Genomic DNA, 25,375 nt, shown 5'->3' with positions numbered 1-25,375 from the left:
GAAATCAAGAAACGAATTCCATTTACAATTGCAACTAAAAGAATAAAATACTTAGGAATAACTTTAACTAAAGAGACAGAAGACCTATACAAAGAAAACTACAAAAAATTGTTAAAAGAAATCACAGAAGACCTAAATAGATGGAAGGGCATACCGTGTTCATGGATTGGAAGACTAAATTCAGTTAAGATGTCAATTCTACCTAAATTGATTTACAGATTCAACGCAATACCAATCAAAATCCCAACAACTTACTTTTCAGAAAAAGAAAAACCAATAAGCAAATTTATCTGGAAGGGCAGGGTGCCCCGAATTGCTAAAAGTATCTTGAGGAAAAAAAAAACAAAGCCGGAGGTCTCATGCTGCCTGACTTTAAGGCATATTATTAAGCCACAATGCTCAAAACAGCATGGTACTGGAATAAAGATAGATATATTGACCAATGGAATTGAATACAGTGTTCAGATATAGATCCTCACATCTATGGATCTTTGATAAGGCAGTCAAGCCAACGCACCTGGGACGGAACAGTCTCTTCAATAAATGGTGACTAGAAAACTGGATATCCACATGCAAAAGAATGAAAGAGGAACCATATCTCACACCCTATACAAAAGTTAACTCAAAATGGATCAAAGACCTAAACATTAGATCTAAGACCATAAAACTGTTAGAAGAAAATGTAGGGAAATATCTTATAAATCTTATACTTAGAGGCAGTTTTATAGACCTTACACCCAAAGCAAGAGCACTGAAGAAAAAAAAAAAGAAATGGGAACTCCTCAAAATTAAACACTTTTGCGCATCAAAGAACTTCATCAAGAAAGTAAAAAGACAGCCTACACAATGCGAGACAATATTTGAAAACTACATATCAGATAAAGGTCTAGTGTCCAGAATTTATAAAGAGATTGCTCAACTCAACCACAAAAAAGACAGCCAACACAATTACAAAATGGGCAAAAGACTTGAAGAGACACTTCTCAGAAGAGGAAATACAAATGGCCAAAAGGCACATGAAGAGATGCTCAACTTCCCTGGCTATTAGAGAAATGCAAATCAAAACCACAATGAACAGCCTTTGCTGTTCAACAGTGTGAAGACGAGCTTGGTAGCAGAGGGGCTTGGAGGCAGTGCAGGATGACCTGAGTGAGGCAGGGGTTGCTGAAAGACTGCAACAAGTGGTGCCCGAACAGGGACCATTCATCACTTCACAGGGACCGGCTGGCTCGGTTCCTTGTGAACATTCAGCCCTGCTCAGGGATCTGGCCTGGCTCCCTGGAACATTCAGTGAAGGTTATTCGAGGCCTTCACCACTGCGGAACCAAAAGGTAGGTTCACAAAACCTTTGGATACCAACTCGATTGATCAAATGGCAGTCATGAGTGGAAAGGAAGATCCTTTCCATCTACTGATGCAAGGAGCCTCTCCTCCCACATGAGGTCAGCTGAAAAAACTTACTCGACAAGGAGGAAACCTTGTGGTATCATCAGGACAAACTCTTAATCCTTCTACTTTACTTCTGGTCATGCTTGCTGTTGTATTCTGCCAGTCCTCCACTGCTGGCAGCGAAGGAAACAGCAACAAAAATTAACTGCTTTGATGACTACTGCTCTCTCTCATGTACGAGCTCAAGAAGAATAAATGGCAAAGGAGGATCATGCATGGCCAGTTTCCAAAGCTGGTTTCCAAATTGCTGTTTTTTGAGGATTTAAGTTGCCATCACATGCAAATGAACTTGCTATCACATGACCTTAATAAGAAACAGCTGAGATTTGCACTCTAGCTGGGAGGACTGGCTATCCTCCCAGAAAGAGGTGTACTTTCACTAAACATATCTGGGTCCCAGGAAGTTCCTCTTGGTCCCTAGCCAGTTCCCAGAGGACCCAAATGGGCCCAGTCATGTGAGTAGATTGGGAAGATAAGAAATCACATCATTTTTTGACTACTATAGGCTTATGTTTGGGACTGTTTATACTCTTTCTTTTCCTCCTCAGCTGTGCCTAACTACAAATGTTCAAAGTCATCTGCATATAAGAAATCAACCTTGTAATTGTGAAAATTATTTTCTATTCACTTGTTTTCAAGCATTTATGTTGCAGGAAAATGAGATTCTTTTAACAGCAAGAGAAAAAAAAAAGAGGAATGCTGTTGGTGCAGATGTCAGGATCCTAACAATCCTATCTAAAACCACAAAATTTCAATGGATTGTTTGATAAGGCTTTGACCTCCTCCTCTAAATAAACTATAGCTCTTGACTGGTAGCCAATGACGGGTAAGACCCTTACTTCAGAGCCTAAGGGCAACATAAGACAGGCACAGTCAATGAGCAAAGCCAATGATTCTTGCAGAACTCTTGGCTCCCCTCCGAAATCAAAGTCAGAGAGCTTGACTGGTAGCCAATGAAGGGTAAGACCCTTACTTCAGAGCCTAAAGGCAACCTAAGACAGGCACAGTCACCCTGGCTTATAAAATAAAAAAGGGGGAAACGTAGGAGCCAAAGGGTTAACAGAAAACCTGCAGAATTTATCGGGAGTGACTGGCTTCAAATTGGCCTTGAGGTCTGCTGCAAACAGCAAGCTCCCAGCTGTGAGCCTTATCTGGGGATGAAGGGGAGGAACAAGGTATGCAAACAGACTTGCTTTGTTCCTACTTTCACACATGAAGTTTGGAATGTTCCCTTTTGCTACCCAGATATCCAGGAGGCTAGATTGAAAATAATCAGCAAAAAAGCTATGAGAAATGATATAAAATAAAGCAGCTGGAGCTCTTCGGGGCTGCAGTCATCTTGTCTGTCAAAAAAACAAAACAAAAAACAAACAAACAAAAAAAAACCACAATGAGATATTATCTCACCCCCACCAGAATGGCCATCAATAAAACAGAAAATGCCAAGTGCTGAAGAGGATGTGGATAAAGAGGCACACTTAACCACTGTTCGTGGGAATGTCAAATGGTACACCACTGTGGAAGGCAGTTTGGCGGTTCCTCAAAAAGCTAAATAATAGTATTGCCATATGACCCCGCAATACCATTGCTAGGTATCTACTCAGAGAACATGAGGGGAAGGACACAAATGGACATTTGCACACCAATGTTTAGAGCAGCATTATTTACAACTGCAAAGAGATGGAAACAGCCAAAATGTCCATCAACAGACTGGTGGCTAAACAAACTGTGGTATAAACATACAATTGAATATTATGCAGCTTTAAGACAGAATAAAGTTGTGAAGTATGTAACAATATGGACAGACCTTGAGGACATTAGCCAGAAACAAAAGGACAAATACAATATGGTCTCACTGATATAAACTGACCTTAGTGAATAAACTTGGAATATTTCATTGGTAACAGAGATCATCAGGAGATAAATATAGGGTAAGATATTGGGTAATTGGAGCTGAAGGTATACAGATTGTGCAACAGGACTGAATGTAAAAACTCAGAAATGGACAGCACAATACTACCTAACTGTAATACAATTATGTTAAAACGCTGAAAGAAGCTGAATGTGAGAATGATACAGGGAGGAGGGTTGGGGGCATAAAAGAAATCAGAAAGAAACATAGATGATAAAGACTGAGATGGTATAATCTAGGAATGCCTAGAGTGTATAATGATAATGACTAAATGTACACATTTAAAAAATGTTTTTGCATGAGGAAAAACAAAGGAATGTCATTATTGCAGGGTGCTGAAAATCGACGGTAATATTTTAAAGTTTCAACTTATGTGTGAGACTAAGGCAAAAAATGTTTGTTACAAAATTTATATTTTTGACTAGTGCATTTCCTAATATAACTTATGTAGATAGCTTGATTGAACACCATAAGTTCTTAGAATCTTGGGTAGGACATTGATGGTTTGTCCAGAGTGATGCCCCAATGAATCCCAGAGTGATTTGATCAGTGAGTGGAAAACTATTTGCAAAGTCCCCTTCGGCAAATGGTGAGAACAGGGAGAAATTCAACTTCCCCAAGTTGAATTCTTGATATTCTCACAAGCAGTGGACAACCGAAACTAAAGCCTGAGCCGCCAGTCTTGGGGTTTGTTCATATGAAACTTAACCCCACAAAGGGTAGGTCAAGTCTACTTACAATTTAGGCGTAAGAGTCACCCTTAAGGGAACCCCTTTTGTTACTCAGATGTAGCCTCTCTCTTCAGCCAACACAAGAAGCAAACTCACCAATCTCCTCCTGTCTATGTGGGACATGACTCCCAGGGGATGGACCTTCCTGGCAATGTGGGACAGAGATCCTAGAGTGAGCTGAAACTCAGCATCATGGGATTGAGAAAAACCCTAGAATGAGCTGATACTCAGCATCAAGGAATTGAGAAAACCTGCTCGATCAAAAGGGGGAAGAATGAAATGAGACAAAGTGTCAATGGCTGAGAGATTCCAAACAGAGTCGAGAGGTTATCCTGGAGGTTATTCTTATGCATTAAGTAGACATCACCTTGTTATCCAAGAGGAAATGGAGAAGCTGGAAGGAACTACCTAAAAATGTAGAGCTGTGTTCCAGTAGCCATGTTTCTTGAAGATGATTGTATAATGATATAGCTTTCACGATGTGACTGTGTGATTGTGAAAACCTTGTGTCTGATGCTCCTTTTATCTACCTTGTCAACAGAAGAGTAGAACATATGGAATAAAAATAAATAATAGGGGGAACAAAGGTTAAAATAAATTTAGTTTGAAATGCTAGTGATCAATCAAAGGGAGGGGTAAGGGGTATGGTATGTATAATTTTTTTTTCTGTTTTCGTTTTATTTCTTTTTCTGAATAGATGCAAATGTTCCAAGAAATGATCATGATGATGAATATGCAACTATTTGATGATATTGTGAATTACTGATTATAGATGTAGAACGGAATGATCAAAAAAGGAATGTTTGCGTTTATATGGTGGGTTTTTTTTGGTATTTAAAAAAATAAAATAAAATAAATTTAACAATAAAAAAATTATTGATTATCCCCAAACCAAGACTTTGCCCTGAAAGAAGCTCTAGCCTTTAATTAACTTATAAGAAACACCATGGAATTAAATGAACTTTCAGATTTATACAATGGGGAAGACTGGAATGGACCCAAAAGATGACCAAATACGCTGGTTTTGAAATTGTGGCCTATAAAGTCCTAGGGTTCCAAGGAGACATCAAGGGGCAGGACCCATCCAGCATGCAGGACTCCAGAAATCCTGCTGAACAAGGACACGGCCAATAAGATATAGCCAGAAAACTAATGTAGGTTTTTCTAGCTCCAGTGCTCTTTCCCCACCATCACTGTGCCTCTTAGCAGAATCTTGTTTCCATGGCCTTGAAAAGTTCATGTCTTTTCAGGCAATTGCCCGAGTAGTACTTCTTCCCAAGAAACTGTTTCCACTCTCCCTATTTATGAGCTAGGTGATTTAGGCTGATTGACATAACCTTTGTTCTTTAATTTCCCTATAAGTAAAATAAGGATATTAATAGCCGGCTCATAGAGTTGCAATGAGAATTAGAACAGGAATGTTAAGATGCCTGGCATTCAACAGTCACTCAGTGAATGCTGTCATCTTCTCTTTTTTTAAAAAAATAGAGAGCAAAAGCACAGCTTTGGAGTTAGATGTATCTGGGTTTGAATTTGGGCTCAGGACCTTGGGCAAATAAGGCCCTTAGTCTCTCTGCTCTGCAGTTTCTTCACCTGTAAAAATGAAAGTGATTCTCACTTAGCAAGGTTGTTTGGAGGACTGTCTCTGTAAGTCAAGAGTTTGACATAGTGTTTGGTACAAATTAAGAGAAAATAAATATTATCTTTTAGTTAATCAAAGTCCACAAAGTTTATCGTAACTCACCTGGTACCCTTTGCTTGAGTTAAAGGGTCCCTCGCATTTTTGTGCTTGAAGATTTTTATGTCACCATTGACAAATGCTTTGGTCTCTTTGTTTGCAGCTGCTTCTAAATAAACCAACTTGGGAGGTTGTTTCTTGGCTGTGGTTCTAGTTAATGTCTTGATTTTCACAGGTAAGTTGATACCATTTACAAATGCTAGGACAAAAAATAGGGGGAACAAGATTAAAACCAGAGTTTCAACCACAAAAACAAGAAAAGAGGTAACTGCTGGCTGTGCTCCAGAGAATGTGTGGGGTAGGGTAGGGGGTGGGATGGGGTGGAAGTGGGTGAGGGAGAGATGCTGTCTTAAGATGGGGAGAGCCATGCAGTAGCACTACTGGCCCCCAAGCTGCCTGTTTTCTTGGCCATTGCCCAACATGGACACTCATCCTGCCCTCCAAGCACAAAAGGGCTACCTTTAAAGAACTGGTCCTCTTACTTACCCTACCCTATGATCATCCACTTAACAAATGCTGACCCTTATTTTAGGCTCACCTCAAATGCGGTCTTCTATGCTAAGCTTTCCTCATCTCACCAAGGCAGACCCAGGTGCTCCGACTGCTATGTCCTCACTGAATTTTGGCCAGGCCCTGACATCTTGTGCTAGTATAACTGCCTGAGTCTAGGTCTGTCGCCTTAGTGGCTATGGTTCCTTGAAGCTGAAGGACCTAACAGAGTTAGCAGAGTGCCTGACTTTTGTGTTCAATATTTGCTTGCAGGATAAATGGATGGATGCATACTGTTTTTTCAAAGCCAATTACTGCTACTATAAAGAGGTTCCTGCTCATAAGGAAATGAACAACTTTTAGAGGGCAGTCATAGCCATAGCAAGACATGATTTTTCTTAATGAGGAAGAGAGTGGAATTCCACTTATACTCAATTATGGATGACTTGCTAGGCCCTGAGCTATGAAATACTAACAATCCTCATATTCAAAGGAGAAAAAGTTGTCATTTACAGTCTATCAGCACAACCTGTAAAATGCTAACAGCAGGCGCTCACATTTATTGAGTGTACTATGTGCCAGGTGCTGTTCTTAGCATTACACAGATTCTCATGCCTACTTTGTGAGGGGGACAAAGTAGGGGAACCTAATGCCCCCCTACTTAGCACGGAGAGGGTAAGTAACTTGCCTAAAGCCACACAGCTTAGTAGTAGAGAAGCCTAGATATGAACCTAGGCAGCCTAGCTCCTCAATGGTGACTAACAGAACTTAAAAAAGCAAGCAAACCTCCTGGTGTCATTTCATCAGAAGATTCATCAGTCTCGGTCTCACCCTCATCATCTGCCTCGTCCTCCTCATACGTATCATTTTCTGATGTCTCTGTGGTCTACAATAAAAAAAAAATTGTGGATAGAACAATACGACCTAACAATTATACCATAATGTTAGAACACTGAATGAAGCTGAATGTGACACTGATAGAGGGAGGAGGCCTGGGGGCACAAATGAAATCAGAAGGAAAGACAGACAATAAAGACTGAGATGGTATAATCTAGGAATGCCTAGAGTGTATAATCACAGTGACTAAATGTACAAATTTTAAAATGCTTTGTATGAGGAAGAACAAAGGAATGTCAATAATGCAGGGTGTTGAAAATAAATGGTAATTCATATTTTAAAACTTTAACCTATGTGTGAGAGTAAAGTAAAAAATGCTTATTTGGTACAAAATTTATGTTTTGACTAGTGCATTTCCTAATATAACTTATGTGGAAAGCTTAATTGAACACCATAAGTACATGGAACCTTGAGTAAGGCATGAGATTTTGTAGGTTTGTCCACACTGATGCCCTGATAAATCCCAGAGTGATTTAAACAGTGAATAAAAAAGTATTTGCAAAGTCCCCTTAGGGGAATGGTGAGAAAACGGGAAAATTCAACTTCCCCAAGTTGAATTCTTGATATTCTCACAAGCAGTGTGGACAACCAAAGCTATAGGCTGAGCCCCCAGTCTTGGGGTTTGTTCATATGCAACTTAACCCCAGAAAGGGTGGGTCAAGCCTACTTAAAATTAGGCCTAAGAGTCACCCCCAAGAGAATCTCTTCTGTTACTCAGATGTAGCCTCTCTCTCAGCCAACACAACAAGCAAACTCACTGCCATCCCCCTCTCTATGTGGGACATGACTCCCAGGGATGTGGACCTTCCTGGCAACATGGGACAGAAACCTAGAATGAGCTGGGACTCAGTACTAAGGGATGAAGAAACCTTCTCGACCAAAAGGGGGAAGAGCAAAATGAGACAAAATAAAGTACCAATGGCTGAGCGATTCCAAACAGCGTTGAGAGGTTATCTTGGAGGTTATTCTTACGCATTAAATAGATATCACCTGTTTAGTTAAGGTGTAACAGAGAGGCTGGAGGGAACTGCCTGAAAACGTAGAGCTGTGCTCCAGTAGCCATGTTTCTTGAAGATGAATGCATAATGATATAGCTTTCACAATGTTACTGTGTGGTTGTGAAAACCTTGTGTCTAATACTCCTTTTATCTACCTTATTGACAGATGAATAGAACATATGGATTAAAAATAAATAAATAATAGGGGAAACAAATATTTAAACAAATTTAGCAGATTGAAATGCTAGAGATCAACAAAGGGGGGGTTAAGGGGTATGGTATGTATGAGTTTTTTTCTGTTTTCTTTTTACTTCTTTTTCTGAATTGATGAAAATGTTCTGAGAAGTGACCATGATGATGAATATACAACCATGTGATGATTTTGTGAGTTACTGATTATATAATAAGAATGGAATGATCATATGGGAAGAATGTTTGTGTTTGTATGTTTCATGAAAAAAATGATTATGGTGAAGAACACACAACTATGTCATTACATTGTGAGCCACTGATTGTATACTATGTATGGACTATATGTTTGTAAAGATTTGCCAATAAAAATATATTTTTAAAAATTTTTGATTAAATCTGATATGCAATCACCATGGTTTAGTTATTTGAAAGAAGATGGGTTTCAAGGCTGGACTGATTGCTTATGTTCTCATTTTAACTACAAAACCTCTTTAACGGACCCCAAGGATCCAGAGGACAGGGAAAGGTGGAACTAGCTGTATCTTTCAGTTAGAGACAGAGCCTTGACAACTGAGTATTCTCCTGAGCTGGAGCCAAGGGATAGCTCCTTTGGTTTGGCATTTGTTCTCTTTGCTGCTTGTGATGAAACTTCCCAGGCCAATGAGTGGCTGATCATTTGAGATGGTATCCCTAGCACTTTTCAGAAATGACATTTCTAATCCAACTTCTCACATTACTTAATATGAATGATGATAACTGGGCAACTGTAAATTTTGAAGCAGAGAATGTCAAAAAAGACAATATGGAGGAAATAATCCTGAATGCATGCAACCCATCAAAAGACATGATGTTGTTTAAGCAAATATTTATGAAACACAACAAAAAAGCCCTAAGCATATAAGAAAAGTATGGCAAAATTTGAATTTATTAAGTTTAAGATCCTCTATTCATCAATACACATTAAGAGAGTAAAAAGAAAACTACAATGAGGGGGAGATAGTTGCCACACACATATATATATCCAAAGGACTCACAACAAGAGTAGGTAAAAGCCAACAAGAAAAAGGCAAGTGACCAAACAGAAAAATTGGCAAAGGACTTGAGAAGGTACTCCACTAAGTGGTTATCCAGATGGCCAATAAACATATGAAAAGGCATTTGACTTCATCAGACATCAGAAAATATTGATAACATTAAAATTAAGAACTTCTGTTTAGCAGAAAACAACACTGAAAAAAATAAAAAATGAGCCAGAAACTGGGAGACGAAAGCTGCAAGACATCAAATTGAAAAAGTAGCAGCATCTAGAACATTTAAAGAATCACAAACAAGTAAAACACAGATTAATCCAGGCAAAGGAATTAAGCATTTCACACAAGAGAATACGTGAAAGCTAACTAAGCATGTGAAAACATGCTCAACCTTTCTTATAAGCAGGGAAATGCAAATGGGATACTAAGTTCATTACTACCAGAATGGCAAAAATATAAAAGTTAGCAAGAATGCGAAGCAACAGGAATTCTCATGCACCACTGGGAAGAACAAGCAGACTTACTTTGGAAACATTTGTATTTGCCTTTCTTGTCCTCTTCATAATCTCTTCTATTCGCTATTTAAAGGAAAATAAAAATTCAAATATGAAAATACGGATTAAATACAAAACAGTGGGCTAAGATGGCAGGGTTAACAATGTGCACATTTTAGTTCATCCTCCAGAACAACTACTAAATAACCAGAAACAGTACAGAACAGCTCCTGGGTTCACATCAGTGACCAGACACACAGCGTACCCCACTCTGGACCAGCTGGACTGGCTGCGATCCCCCACAGAACCATGAGTTCCCAAAGCTGCGGCAGCCAGCACTCCTCCGCCACAGGCTGCTTCCCAGAGGGGAAAGGAAAGGAACTTTACCAGCAGCAAGGACTTAGCCCAACCAAACGCCAATTGTGGAATTAATTAATGAATTCTGACTACTAAAAATAGGTCCCCAGCTTAGGTGAACCTGGTCAAAGCGGAGGTTGCTCATTTTTGCCATGGTGCCAAGGGGGCAGGGCTGCCAGAAAAAGGGAAAAAAAAAAAAGAAGGAAATAGAGGTTTGTGTGGCTGTGTTTCTACAAAGGCTTGAGTGCCTTTGGATATAGCAGCAGGACTTCTCAGGCTGCAAATGCCCCAGGCATAGGCAGAAGTGAGCTCTTTGGGGGCTTGTCTGGAGCCTGTGCCTTCCCCAGGGGAGGGGTGAAGCTCAACTCAGGTGGAATCCCTCACTCAAGGAATTCAGACATCAGGGCTTGGTAATTTGAAGCCATTAAAACCAGCCTACAACCTCTCCCCTGTCTCCACCATGCCCCCAGCAGGGAGAGTCCACCAAAGTTAAAGGTACTGCATCATCTTACCCTGGTGAGACCTGCAGGCAGACAAGCGCCACCTACTGGGAGGCATAAGAAAAACAGAGTCCAGAGACTTCACAAGAAAGTCTTTCAACTGGCTGGGTCTCACCCTCAGGGAAAACCAACGCAGGTGACTCTTTCCTCCTGATAGGAGGCCAGTTTGGTCTGGGAAAATCCGGGTGGGGTCTACAATATCTAAGTAGACCCTTGTAAGGGTGGGAGAGAAAAGGCACCATACAAGTAGGGTAAGAAACAAGAAAACACTTGGAATATGTCATTGGTAACAGAGTCCAGCAGGAGTTAGAAACAGGGTAAGATAATGGGTAATTGGAGCTGAAGGGATACAGACTGTGCAGCAGGACTAGATACAAAAACTCTAAAATGGACAACACAATAAAACCTAATTGTAAAATAATCATGTTAAAACACTGAATGAAGCTGCATCTGAGCTATAGGTTTTTTTTGTTGTTGTTGTTGTTGTTTTGTTTTTGTCTGTCTGGTTGTTTTTTTTGTTTTTACTATTATTATTACTTTTATTTTTTTTCTCTATATTAACATTCTATATCTTTTTCTGTTGTGTTGCTAGTTCTTCTAAACCGATGCAAATGTACTAAGAAACGATCATGCATCTATGTGATGATGTTAAGAATTACTGATTGCATATGTAGAATGGTATGATTTCTAAATGTTGGGTTAATTTCTTTTTTCCATTAATTAATAAAAAAATAATAAATAAAAAAATTGATTAAAAAAAAAAGAAACAAGAAAACAAGAACTTAAAAATTCTCCTCTGTTAAACAAAACTTAAGCTAGAGGTCCAGAAAAAGTTGAACTGAATGTCAACGAACAGATAGACAACAAATTCATCCAGCAAGAAAACCCTAGGTAAAATAAGTGAAAAGCAATCTCCAGACTAAACTAATAAAGGTAATTAAATGCCTACACACCAGCAAAAAAATAACAAATCACACTAGGAAAATTGAAGATATGGCCCAGTCAAAGAAACAAACCAATAGTTCAAATGAGATACAGGAGCTGAAACAATTAATTCAGAATATACGAACAGACATGGAAAACCTCATCAAAAACCAAATCAATGAATTGAGGGAGGATATAAAGAAGGCAAGGAATGAACAAAAAGAAGAAACTGAAAGCCTGAAAAAACAAATCACAGAACTTATGGGAATAAAAGGCAAGGTAGAAGAGATGAAAAAAACAATGGAAACCTACAGTGGTAGATTTCGAGAGACAGAACATAGGATTAGTGAACTGGAGGACAGAACATCTGACATCCGGCAAGAAAAAGAAAATATACGGAAAAAAAATGGAAAAATATGAGCAGGGACTCAGTGAATTGAAAGACAATATGAAGCGCATGAATATACATGTTGTGGGTATCCCAGAAGGAGAAGAGAAGAGAAAAGGAGGAGAAAAACTAATGGAGGAAATTATCACTGAAAATTTCCCAACTCTTATGAAAGACTTAAAATTACAGGTCCAAGAAGTGCAGCATACCCCAAAGAGAATAGATCCAAACAGACATACTCCAAGACATTTACTAATCAGAATGTCAGAGGTCAAAGAGAAAGACAGAATCTTGAAAGCAGCAAGAGAAAAGCAATCCATCACATACAAAGGAAGCCCAATAAGACTATGCGTAGATCTTTCGGCAGAAACCATGGAGGCAAGAAGACAGTGGGATGATATATTTAAATTATTAAAAGAGAAAAACTGCCAACCAAGAATTCTATATCCAGCAAAATTGTCCTTCAAAAATGAGGGAGAAATTAAAACAGTTTCAGACAAAAAATCACTGAGAGAATTTGTGACCAAGAGACCAGCTCTGCAAGAAATATTAAAGGGAGCACTAGACACAGATACGAAAAGACAGAAGTGAGAGGTGTGGAGAAAAGTGTAGAAAGGAAGACTATGAGTAAAGGTAAAGAGAAGGAAAATTAGATATGACATATAGAATCCAAAAGGCAAAACGGTAAAAGAAAAGTACTACCCATGCAGTAATAACACTGAATGTTAATGGATTAAACTCCCAAATCAAAAGACATAAACTGGCAGAGTAGATTAAAAAACAGGTCCCATCTAGATGCTGTCACGACTCAAAGGACATGAGGGCAAGGACACAAACGGACAATTGCACACCAATGTTTATAGCAGCATTATATACAATTACCAAGGGATGAAAACAGCCAAAATGTCCATCAACGAATGGGTGGCAAAACAAACTGGCATATATATACATACGATGTAATATTATGCAGCTGTAAGACAGAATAAAGTTATGAAGTATGCAACAACATGGATGGACCTTGAGGACATTATGCTGAGTGAGATTAGCCAAAAACAAAGGACAAATACTGTATGGTCTCACTGATATGAACTCACATTAGTGAATAAACTTGGAATATTTCGTTGGTAGCAGAGACCATCAGGAGATAGAAACAGTGTAAGATATTGGGTAATTGTAACCGAAGGGATACAGATTGTGCAAGAGGACTGAATACAAAAACTCAAATGCACAGCACAATACTATCTAACTGTAATACAATTATGTTAAAACACTGAATGAAGCTGAATGTAAGAATGATAGAGGGAGGAGGGCTGGGGGCATAAATGAAATCACAAAGAAAGATAGATGATAAAGATTGCGATGGTATAACTAGGAATGCCTAGAGTGTATAACAATAGTGACTAAATGTACAAATTTAAAAAATGTTTTTGCATGAGGAAGAACAAAGGAATGTCATTACTGCAGGGTGCTGAAAATAGATGGCAATTAATATTTTAAAATTTCAACTTATGTGTGAGACAAAAGCAAAAAATGTTTATTTGGTACAAAATTTATATTTTGACTAGTGTATTTCCTAATATAACTTATGTAGATAGTTAGTTGAATACCTTAAGTACATGGAACTTTGTATAGGACATGAGATTTTGTTGGTTTGTCCAGAGTGATGCCCTGATGAACCCCAGAGTGATCTGATCAGTGAGTGGAAAAGTATTTGCAAAGTCCCCTTTGGGGAATGGTGAGAACGGGGGAAAATTCAACCTCCCCAAGTTGAATTCTTGATATTCTCACAAGCAGTGTGGACCACCAAAGCTATAGGCTGAGCTCACCAAGTCTTGGGGTTTGTTCATATGAAACTTAACCCCACAAAGGATAGGTCAAGCTTACTTAAAATTAGGCCTAAGAGTCACCCCCAAGAGAACCTCTTTTGTTGCTTAGATGTGGCCTCTCTCTCCAGCCAACACAACAAGCAAACTCACCACCCTCCCCCTGTCTACGTGGGACATGACTCCCAGGGGTGTGGACCTTCCTGGCAACGTGGAACAGAATCTGAGAATGAGCCGGGACTCAGCATCAGGGGATTGACAAAAACCCTAGAATGAGCTGAGACTCAGCATCGAGGGATTGAGAAAATCCTCTCGACCAAAAGGGGGAAGAGTGAAATGAGACAAAGTGGCAATGGCTGAGAGATTCCAAACAGAGTTGAGAGGTTATCCTGTAGGTTATTGTTACGCATTAAGCAGACATCACCTTTTAGTCAAGATGTAACAGAGAGGCTGGAGGGAACTGCCTGAAATTGTAGAGCTTTGTTCCAGCACCCATGTTTCTTGATGATGACTGTATAATGATATAGCTTTCACAATGTGACTGGGTGATCGTGAAAACCTTCTGTCTGATGCTTCTTTTATCTACCTTGTTAAAGAAGAATAGAACATACAGAATAAAAATAAATAGTAGGGGGAACAAATGTTAAAATAAATTTAGTTTGAAATGCTAGTGATCAACAAAAGTGAGGGATTAAGCGGTATGATATGTATATATATTTTTCTGGTTTTGTTTTATTTTTGTTTTCTTTTTATTTCTTTTTCTGAATTGATGCAAATGTTCTAAGAAATGATCATGATGATGAATATACAACTATGTGATGATATTGTGAATTACTGATTATATATGTAGAACAGAATAATCATATGTTAAGAATGTTTGTGTTTCTTTCTTGTGATGTTTTTTTAATTTAAAAATTAATTTAAAAAAAAAAAGAAAAAAAATACAAAACAGTGGTCCTGAAGAAGATGACTATTTCCATTTTACAAAAGTGGGCAACATTAGTGATTGGTCTAGAACCACAAGCGTAACCAACAAAAGCCCATCTGGCATCAGTTGGGTTCCTTCTTACAATTCTAATTTCATAGTAATCTATAAAATGCCTAAATGACAACTTTTCACTCCTCCTTTTGCAGATTCAGAAATCTATTACTCAGATCAAGCACATATTACAAATCAATTAGAGCTCTGAACATAACCTAACATGACTAAAGCAATACTAAACGGAAGCAATGAACCCCAATGACGCTGCCAGAGATTTTGCTACTAGAAACACAAATCACACAGGAGACAGAGGAACAATGAGTTCTAGGGAGGGATAAGAATTCCCTTACCAGTGTGTGCCTTCTCCCTGATGGTGAGAACTACAGCTCCTTGGCCTTCTCAGGATGACAGAAGCCCTTCAGCACCTCAGCCAGGTGGAGGGCCTACCTTGCTCCCAGATGTGCCACATTTGAGTTGCACAAGTGATGCCCCATGAACAAATACACTGCACCTTGGTCTCACAGAGAAGTCTGTACCTACCTCTTCTTCCCACTCAGCTGCTGCCATTTTCAACCCAGTGGAGAAGAAACTTTTGCCAACCCCCTCTATGGCTCAAGGAGTTACGTTCAAAGGAGCTTTGCTCCCAGAAGTTTGATGCATTGAGGCACTGTTTTAATGGCCACCAACGGTCCGTTAGGGAGAGGCACAGTCATTAAAGAAGAGATCTTCTGTTTATGGAAGGTGAGATCCTTGGACGAGGGAGAGAATTTACTGGGAGAATCACCAGGGATGAGTATGAAACTTATGATCCACAAAAGCATGCTTTGATATCATGTGCCCAACACTGTTTGGAACAAAGAATCAAGCCCCAACAACAAAGAAGGAGTACCTTTTTCCGTTCCAAACGCTCCTGCAAATTTTGCATCATAATTCTTTCATGTTCCTTCCTCCGTCTATCAGCTTCCTCCTGAGCTTTAATTCTGGTATCCCCTTTCTAGGAAATTTGTATAAAAAATATCATTTAATTTCCAAATCTCTGAATAACACTGGAGGATACTAGTTTAAAAAGTTAAAACAGTAAAGTACTATACAGCCTAACGAAAGAATATAACCTTGTAAGAGTTCCTACATACACGACATTCATGCATGATCGGTTTTCAAACCAGCTTTAGAATACACAAAATGAGGCTAAATATTATGTAGAGGATTTAGAAGGCATGTTATTCTCTTCCAGGGTCTCAGGGTGATCATTACAAATATAAGACCACTATATTTGAAAAGTGTTCAAGGAGCTTGATGTGTACACCCTACTCCCAAATGCTTAGAAGACTGAACAGATAGACACAGTCAGATAACTAGATAAAATAATAAGGTAAAGGTGGCAAAATGTTAAAAAGATGGTGGATCTGGGTATCTGGGAGGGGGGTATGGTGGAGATTTCCTTATGGGTTTAGAATTATTTTTGCAGCTGTTCTTAAAGTTTGACATCATTTCAAAATAAAAATAAGAAGTGTGATTATGTACCTATCCCTTAACATAGCAACAGAAGCCAAAATTCTTAAATTTATGAAACACTCAGACGATTCTCAAAGGTACCATCTCAAGGAATGCACATATGTACAATCATTCATACAACATGTAGCCAATTTTGATAAAGGACTCACTAAAACCAGGAATATAAATTGGGCTATGTGAATTCAAACTGAGTTCTCAAGGTGGGGACATATTTACCTGGTGATTTGAATCTAGATGGATAAGACATTCTTATTGCTGAATTTAAGTATTTTAAACTTTTAGAGGTATTCATGTTATCTTCTTATCTATTAGGAAAGGAACATGAGGTGCAGTTGCGTTGCGTATGTAGAACTGGGAAAACTGACACAGGATGTGCAGTCCATGCAAGCAATTTGGATTATCTGAAACCAGACTACAATACAATTTATGCAAAAAAGCTAAAGGACTACTACTGTTTTCTGTTTTTGTTTTACTTGGATAATATTCTAAGATTTTTCCAAGGGTAGCTGGGAATTATGTGCAGTGGTATTGACTAGAGTGTAATATAAAAATGTAGTCAGAGAATGCTGCATCTACTCATCTTTCTTGGAGAAACAAATTTTTTCTTTAGGTTTCAACTGAATTTTATAATCCGATTCTTATCCCCTGATTACATGTAGAGCCAGCAAACCTGCAGCAGCACTCCCCGTTCTTCATCCTGACTCCCTTTCTTCTTTTTAATGTCCTTTTGTTGTTGCTCATCTTCTAATCTTGAGAATTCTTTTTCTTGCCCTTCATCTGCCTTCTCTGTCACATCTTTCATTCTTCTAATGGAGAAAATTTAAATAAGTCTTCGAATTTACTCTGACTTTGGTCTTTACCTAAACTACACAATCTGCAGTAATATGTGCATTAACTGCTTGTGTTTGACTATCCAAATCATATTTTATACCAGATGCACTACACTTTCTGAGTTGTTACTACCAAGAACTTAGATAATTTCTTCACTTTCAAATGGGGAAAACTAGCCCTTGGTTATAGAAAAAGACATTTAAAATATAGGTACAACCATTCCTTCCTAATCGTTTCAGAACATGGGACCTTTCAGAGGCCTTATTTATATGTGGTCACAACCAAGTTCACAATGGGATGGGAGGAAAATTTAGAGATGGGTATGGTTGTAACCTGGATGAGGAAAGCCCAGTCCACAATGACCAGTATTCAGTGCTTTCAAAACGCTAAAGAAGCTCTGTTTACACAAAACAATGAATAATATTCATCAACCGCTCAGTTTTTTTTTTTTGTTATTCACAATATCCCCTCCTCCTCCTTTCTCCCAACTCTACATAAAGTATAAGGAAAGTATTTAATTGTATTTCAAAGAACACTTAATACTTTTAAAATAAGTCAGTACTGTAGTTATTCCTCATAGGTAGTGGACAGAGGGTGAAAAATAAACTGGACCTCAAGCTCAGGGATCAAGAAACCTTTAGACTGAGTTAGAATGCACACAACTATACATGAGATTTGCAGCCCTCGGGAAATCATTCCAGCAGTGACTCATCCGACTGGTTAGATTTGGGTGTCACAAAGGTCATTCAAAAGCACCCAAAGTAAAACATGAATAAATGTAATTTCCAGTTTTACAAATTATAGTGACAAAATTTTTGACAATAAAGGAAAGGGCTGAGACCAGTGAACACAGTCTTGTATGACTCAATTTGTACAACTGAGAGACCGCAGCAGTTTTATATCACACCTTAATGGTACCATTGTCCTCTTTGCTAAGCCATTCACAAGGGCTTAAAATGCTTTCTGTACTCGCTTAGGCAGCAATAAATCATATTTGAGCCACAATGAAGAGTCAATTACTATTTGAAAATGTCTAATATATATAACTTGAGAGTAAAAAAATTTTTTGGGGGGGGGGGGGGCGAGGAGGAATACATGGTCCGGGTATTGAACCCGGGCCTCCTGCATGGAAGGCGAGCATTCTACCACTGAACCACCCGTGCACCCTGACAGTAAATTTTTGACTTTCAAAATATGTGAAAATTTATAGTATAGAAAGGAGGATTTTGTACTGACCTTAGCTCCACTTCTTTTTTCATTCTTTCTTCTTCCTCTTTTTCTCGCTGTATACGAGCAAGGCGTCGTTTTTCTGCCAAAATTTTTGTTGCTTCCTCGGCATTCATTGTTCCTGTCATGGTTTTATTAACGGATTCTGGTTTATAATGAACATGTGAAACAATTAGTTTAGGGAACTTATTGCCTCTCAGTTCAAAAAAGAGGTCCAAGGCAACCATAAACATTACAAAACAACAAAAAAATATGTGCATTGCCTAAAATTCATAAATAACAAGTGTGGTGGTCTGAAACTGTATGTACCCGAGAAAACTATGTTCTTAAAGCTATTCCATTCCTGTGGGTGTAGAGCTATTACAGGTAGGACCTTTGGATGAAGGCTATGTCAGTTAAGGAATGGCCCAGGGTGGGTCTTAATAACTCTTACCAGAGTTCTTTGTAAATGGGATGAATACAGAAAGAGAAAGCCAAAGAAGTAAGAAGCCGAAAGCAAGAAAACGTGGAAAAGAAGGAAGAGACCAGCAGACGATGCCACATGCTTTGCCATGTGACAGAGGAGTCAAGGATCGCCGACAGCTGGCCTTCAGGAAGAAAGCATCATCTTCATAATGCCTTGCTTGATTTGGACATTTTCAAGGCTTCAAAACTGTAAGCTTGTAAGCTAATAAATTCCCATTGTTAAAAGCCAACCCATTTTATATAGGTATCTGCTTTCTGCAGCAAAGTAAACTAAAACAATAAGTAAAATTATGAGTGATCCTATAACAGGTTTTTTTCAAAACCCTCCCTCCCAACAACAGAAGTAACATTTTTTAAAAAATAATTATTGTTCCAAAAAGAATAATATACTTCTACTTTGTTTTTAGCTGATCTAGGTGAATAAACTGACTCTATGGGAAAAGACTAAGATATAATGAATACAGAGGAAGACAAGTTTATGCTAGGTCCAAATGGAGCATAAAGATCTTAAATGTTAACTAAACAAAGATACATCCTGGTACATACAATTTGAGATTTGTGCATCATTTTTGCTAATTGGTAATAGCATATTTTTATAATTTGGTTGACTATAAAGTGACTCACTGCACTTAACCAAAAAATTCAAGACTGTCAGTAAAATAAGATGAACACATGGAGGCATGTTAGGAAAGTAATATAGTCTATGTGACTAATTTCTTTACTTTAAATGAATCATATATGGAAATGAGAATTTTCAGACATGTCAGGAGTGAATAGTTGTTAATATAAAACGACTGTTTTTATTACTAAGGGAGTCATTGTGGAATTCCTTCAAAAAGCCAAATTCCTTAGTGTATTTAAAATTAAGTACTGTCCATGGTTATTAAGAATGCATGTAACAGACAAAATAGCAATACACAACTTTCAAGAACCCAGATCCTGTACAAACCAGTGTATACCACATCTTAGTCTACACGGGGACACTTACCTACATCTTCAAGGATGGAAAATAGGGGCCATTTATACAGTCAGTCAGTATCAGAGCTGGAAGGGACTGGAGGGATCACCCAGTCCAATCCTCTCATTCAAATGATATTTTTAACAATGGTTCCATAAATGGATTTTCCAAAAGAACAAGGGGGTGAGGGTGAGTAAGAAAGAAGCTCCGTCAAGAACAAGTAGGCAGAATATACATTCCAGTGTGCCACTAATTTGTTAAATTCTCTTTATCAAAAAGAAAGATCACTCCTTAAAATTTCTTTAAATTGTGAAATAAAATGAAGCTATTTCCAAACCATGCTGGCTACCTTAAGATTTCCTGTGTTATCAAACTAAACTCCCTCGTGAAAGAACTCACCTTCAGGTATCTTAGGACCAAGAGTCGAAGTTTCCTTCTCCAAGGTAGGTGATGGCATATTGTTTTGGCTCATAGCCTCACATTTGTAAGAAGCTTTAGAAATCACCTCTCTTCTCTTTTTGAGAGTATTTAAGGCACTTGGTGCAAACAGAGTACGTTGGACAGGTACTACTTTGCAGGAAAGAGAAGTTGCTGATTGTTTTGATATGACAGGTGAAGGTGATGGGGGGCAGTTCTTTTGGATTTGCCTGCTGGGAAAAATTAATTGTTAATGGAGAAAGTCCGATATCATTTTGTAATAAATAAGTGCTAATTAATTTTCAGTGTACAGCTTCACAAAATATAATGCCTCAATAGTATGAGTTAATGATATCATAATCTGGAAATTTTTATGATAGGCAAAAGAAAGTCCATTTTTAATTTCTTCCCTTCACATTTATGTTATCACACACATGTATTATCTCAGTAGGAAATAACACCATGAAATTAATCCTGGTAAAACAAGCTACTTACGTAGCATTAATGGGAGAGGGTGGACGCCATCCACGTGTAGGAGACGATGACCATCTATAACATGGTATGGATGATGATGACAGGCGCTTCTTGGTAACAGGGTTTGAAGGCTGCTTGACCATATCTGATTTCTGAAGAGAGCAAATATAAGGAATCACTAACACTGATTTCACTGCACTTGCTTTTTGTTTTCAAGAGAATAAATAACATGAGTTCTGAATAAAATATGAGTTCCCTTTAAACTCCCAATTATCCTTTAATACATGAGAATTTTGTTTACTGCATCTTAGAATTAAACAGAGATGTACTTGCCAGACTAGTAATTCATATTTTAGTTTCGATCAGGTAACAGCAATAACTTATTTTGAAGAAATCTTCTATTTCAAAACCTAATTTTATTGGATTTGAAACACTTTTCAAAAAGTTCTTCAGAGTTTAGAGGCATAGTTCGTATAAAATATTACATTTACATTTTCTCCCACCTACAAAAAAATTGACTTATATTTCAGGCTTTGAAGATTTTAGAGAATTCTAAATTATTAGTTTTAAAGAGATATCCTAGTTTCTTAATTTTATTGCAGAATACTATAATAAGTTGGTTATGCTGTGAAATCTGATCTATCATGATCTATACTACTAAATATACATATTTAATAGACAAATTGGCAAGAGAAGGTACTTAAACCTGTGGAGAGTCTCTTACTTTTGCCTCAGGGGACATTTCCAGGATCTCCTTGGGGGAGGCTTCCATGTTCACCTTGGGACACAACTCCACGCTCACCTCAGGAGGTGCCTTTGCATTCTCTTTGGGGGCTGTTTCCACACTCACTTCAGGGAAAATTTCGATGCTCACCTGAGGGGATGTTTCCACGCTCACCTCAGGGGACGTTTCCACGCTCACCTCAGGGGACGTTTCCACGCTCACCTCAGGGGACGTTTCCACGCTCACCTCAGGGGACGTTTCCACGCTCACCTCAGGGGATATTTCCATGCTCCCCTCAGGGGACGTTTCCATGCTCAAATCAGGGAACGTTTCCAGACTCGCCTCAGGGGAATTGTCAACACTCCCCACAGGGCATGTTTCTGAGCTTTCCACAAGGTATGTTTCCAGGCTTGCCTCGGGGGATGAGTCCACACTCGCCTCAGGGTTTGTTTCTGTGCTTGCCTCAGGGTTTGTTTCTGTGCTTGCCTCGGGGTTTGTTTCTGTGCTCGCCCCTGGGGATGTTTCTGTGCTCTCTTCGGGGGAAGTTTCCAGGCTTGCATCTGGGGATGTGTCCATACTCACCTCAGGAAGCATCTCTACCTGCTCCTGGGGAGGCATTTCTGTTTGTACCTGGGGAGGTATTTTCATTGTTGACTGTGGAAGCATGACAGTAATCTTCAATTCATCATTACTATGGCAACGCAAGGGTATCCTTAAAGGCTGGAGCAAATTATTGATGCCTGTAGGTGGATGAGGATAGAGGGTGAAATTCCATAAAATGAGAAATTTCACGAGCCAAAATGCACTAGGTACCCACTAAACTAATGGAAACAAAAGAAAGAGAGAGTGCATTGATTAGGAAAACAAAGAGGTTACACACAACATGGGAAGTGTTCTGTGAAATGGATCACGACACAGGACAGAACCAGTACCAGTCAACACTTCAGAAACAACACCGCCACCAGAGTCACTACGAAAGCAATAGTGCATTCCAGATGAAAAGAAGATGCTTCTCCAACGTCGATATTTGGAAAAAGCCATTTCTACTTTATTTGCATTGTATCTCAGAATCACCTTCATAGAAAATCACAAGCTCTTGTTCACTTTCTAAAAGAAGTGGAAACATCTTGACCAGGCTTCAGAGATCATACCATTACAGGTGATTATGTAAAAGACTCTGCATCTGATTCTTTTGGAATATAATGTAAGGAAGATAATTTCCTCGCCAATTCTAAAAATTATAATTAGGCATTTGTCAGAGCGGGTGGCTCTCCAAGGTTCCTTCCAGCTTTAACAAACTAAATACTTTTTGCCTACAAAATGGACAAAGACAGGAAAATGGTAATATTCAGTGTCAGCTAAGAGGGAAGAAAATGATAATGTCAATCTTGGGAATCAGGCAACTCCATAAACTGCTGGTTGGAGCATAAACCTGTATATTCTTCCTGGGGGACATTTTGGCATTATGTAACAAAAGCCATTTAAAAAGCACATACCCTTTGTCTTAGCAACTCTGCTTCTATGTATCTAACCTTAGTAAAAACATCAGGTAAATATATAAAAATGTATTAGAAGGCTGCTTACTTATAGCATTGTGTATAAAACCGAAACCATTGAAAATATAATTCAAATATTCAAAAGACAATTTGTATTCTACTACAGCAGTCATTGAGAGAAATAATATGACTATTTGGACATGGAAAATGCCATGTATTGAGTTTAAATAAAGCAAGCTATGATCCAATTTTTGGAAAAATATGTATGACCTGCAAAGAAAAATATTATCATTGGGTGTTGGAATAATAGGTGATGACATTTAAAAATTAAACCATCACATTATTTCACACCAACAGTTTGTGCTACAGAAAAGCTAACAGAACCCTAAATAAAATAACTAGATTTCTACTAGCTATAGGTACTTTAAGGCAAAATATTGAGCTTTTTGATGGGGAGTAATATATTAAATTAGAATGAAAGTAATTAAAAATATTTTACATTACAAACAACCCAATCACAAAATGGGCAAAAGACTTGAACAGACACGTCTCAGAAGAGGAAATACAAATGGCCAAAAGACACATGAAAAGATGCTCAACTTCCAGAATGCCCATTATCAGTAAAACAGAAAACAACAAGTGCTGAAGAGGATGTGGAGAAAGAGGCACACTTATCCACTGTTGGTGGGAATGTAAAATGTACAATCGCTGTGGAAGGCAGTGTGGCAGTTCCTCAAGAAGCCAAGTATAGAACTGCCATATGATCTGGCAATACCGTTTCTAGGTATCTATTCAGAGGACAATGAGGGCAAGGACACAAATGGACATTTGCACACCAATGTTTATAGCAGCATTATTTATAATTGCCAAGAGATGGAAACAGCCCAAATGTCCATCAACAGATCAGTGGCTAAACAAGCTGTGGTATATTCATACAATGGGATATTATGCAGCTCTAAGACAGAATGAAGTCATGAAGCATATAACAACATGGATGGACCTTGAGGACATTATGCTGAGTGAGATTAGCCAGAAAAAAATGGACAAATACTGTATGGTCTCACTGATATGAACTAACATTAATGAATGAACTTAGAGAATTTCAGTAAAGAACAGAGGCCATCAGGAGATAGAAATACAGTAGATATTGGGGAACTGGAGCTGAAGGGATACAGATTGTGCAACAGGATTGTAAAAATTTAGAAATGATAGTACTATACTTCCTAATTGTAGCACAGTAATGTTAGTACACTGCATGAAGCTGAATGTGAGAATGACAGAAGGAGGAAGGCTGGGGGCACAAAAGAAACCAGAAGGAAAGACAGGCAATAAAGACTGAGATGGCATAATCTAGGAGTGCCTAGAGTGTACAATGATGGTAACTAAATGTACAAATTAAAAAATATTTTTGCATGAAGAACAAAGGAAGGCCAATATTGCAGGGTGTTGAAAACAGATGGTAATTCATATTTTAAAAACTTTAATTTATGTATGAGACTAAAGCAAAAATGTTTATTTGGTGCAAAATTATATTTTGATTTGTGCATTTCCTAATATAACTTATATGGTCAGTTTAATTGAACACTGTAAGTACATGGAACCTTGAATAGGGCATGAGATTTTGTAGGTTTGTCCAGAGGGATGCCCTGATAAATCCTAGAGTGATGCCCTGATAAATCCCAGAGTAATTTGAACAGTGAATAAAAAAGTATTTGCAAAGTCCCTTTGGGGGAATGACGAGAAAGGTAGAAAATTCAACTTCCCCATCTGGAGAACTCCTGATATTCTCACAAGCAGCAGGGACAAACAAAGCAATAGGCCAAGCCCTCAATCTTGGGGTTTGTTCCTATGAAACTTATCCCCACAAAGGATAGTCTAAGCCTACTTAAAATAAGGCCTAAGAGTCACCCCCAGAAAACCTCTTTTGTTGCTCAGATGTGGCCTAGCTCTCACCCAACATGGCAAGCAAACTCACTGCTCTCCCTCGCTCTATGTGGGACATGACTCCCAGGGGTATAAACCTTCCTGGCAACGTGCTACAGAAATCCTAGAATGAGCTGGGACTCAGCATCAAGGGATTGAGAAAACCTTCTCAACCAAAAAGGGAAAGAGTGAAATGAAACAAAGTGTCAATGGCTGAGAGATTCCAAAGAGAGTCTAGAGGTTATCCCGGAGGTTATTCTTATGCATTAAACAGATATCACCTTGTTAGTCAAGATGTAATGGAAAGGCTCGAGGGAACTGCCTGAAAATGTAGAGCTATGTTCCAATAGCCATGTTTCTTGAAGATGACTGTATAATGATATAGCTTTCACAATATGACCGTGTGATTGTGAAAACCTTGTGTCTGATGCTCTTTTTAT

General features: G+C 38.5%; 1 protein-coding gene across 8 annotated transcripts in view; it reads right to left on the bottom strand.

Moving 5' to 3' along the window:
• The window catches only part of MAP7D3 (MAP7 domain containing 3), an 82,177-nt gene that overhangs the window by 2,054 nt on the left and 54,748 nt on the right, over nt 1-25,375 (bottom strand). For 4 of the 8 annotated variants that reach the window (XM_077144766.1, XM_077144767.1, XM_077144761.1 and 1 more), the window contains 9 exons: nt 21,517-22,256; nt 20,814-20,944; nt 20,301-20,551; nt 18,488-18,623; nt 17,091-17,226; nt 15,795-15,899; nt 9,962-10,015; nt 7,106-7,205; nt 5,837-6,029 (listed from right to left, as the gene is read on the bottom strand). In XM_077144766.1, coding sequence (XP_077000881.1) covers nt 5,837-6,029; nt 7,106-7,205; nt 9,962-10,015; nt 15,795-15,899; nt 17,091-17,226; nt 18,488-18,623; nt 20,301-20,551; nt 20,814-20,944; nt 21,517-22,256 — 1,846 coding nt within the window. The remainder of the gene's footprint in view (nt 1-5,836; nt 6,030-7,105; nt 7,206-9,961; nt 10,016-15,794; nt 15,900-17,090; nt 17,227-18,487; nt 18,624-20,300; nt 20,552-20,813; nt 20,945-21,516; nt 22,257-25,375) is intronic. The other 4 variants (XM_077144765.1, XM_077144764.1, XM_077144768.1 and 1 more) reach the window with 4 other exon arrangements.

This window comes from Tamandua tetradactyla, chromosome X (assembly GCF_023851605.1).
Source record: "Tamandua tetradactyla isolate mTamTet1 chromosome X, mTamTet1.pri, whole genome shotgun sequence".
NCBI lineage: Eukaryota > Metazoa > Chordata > Mammalia > Pilosa > Myrmecophagidae > Tamandua > Tamandua tetradactyla.
Note: the sequence above shows the minus strand (reverse complement) of the source record. Positions and strands in the feature narration are given on the sequence as shown.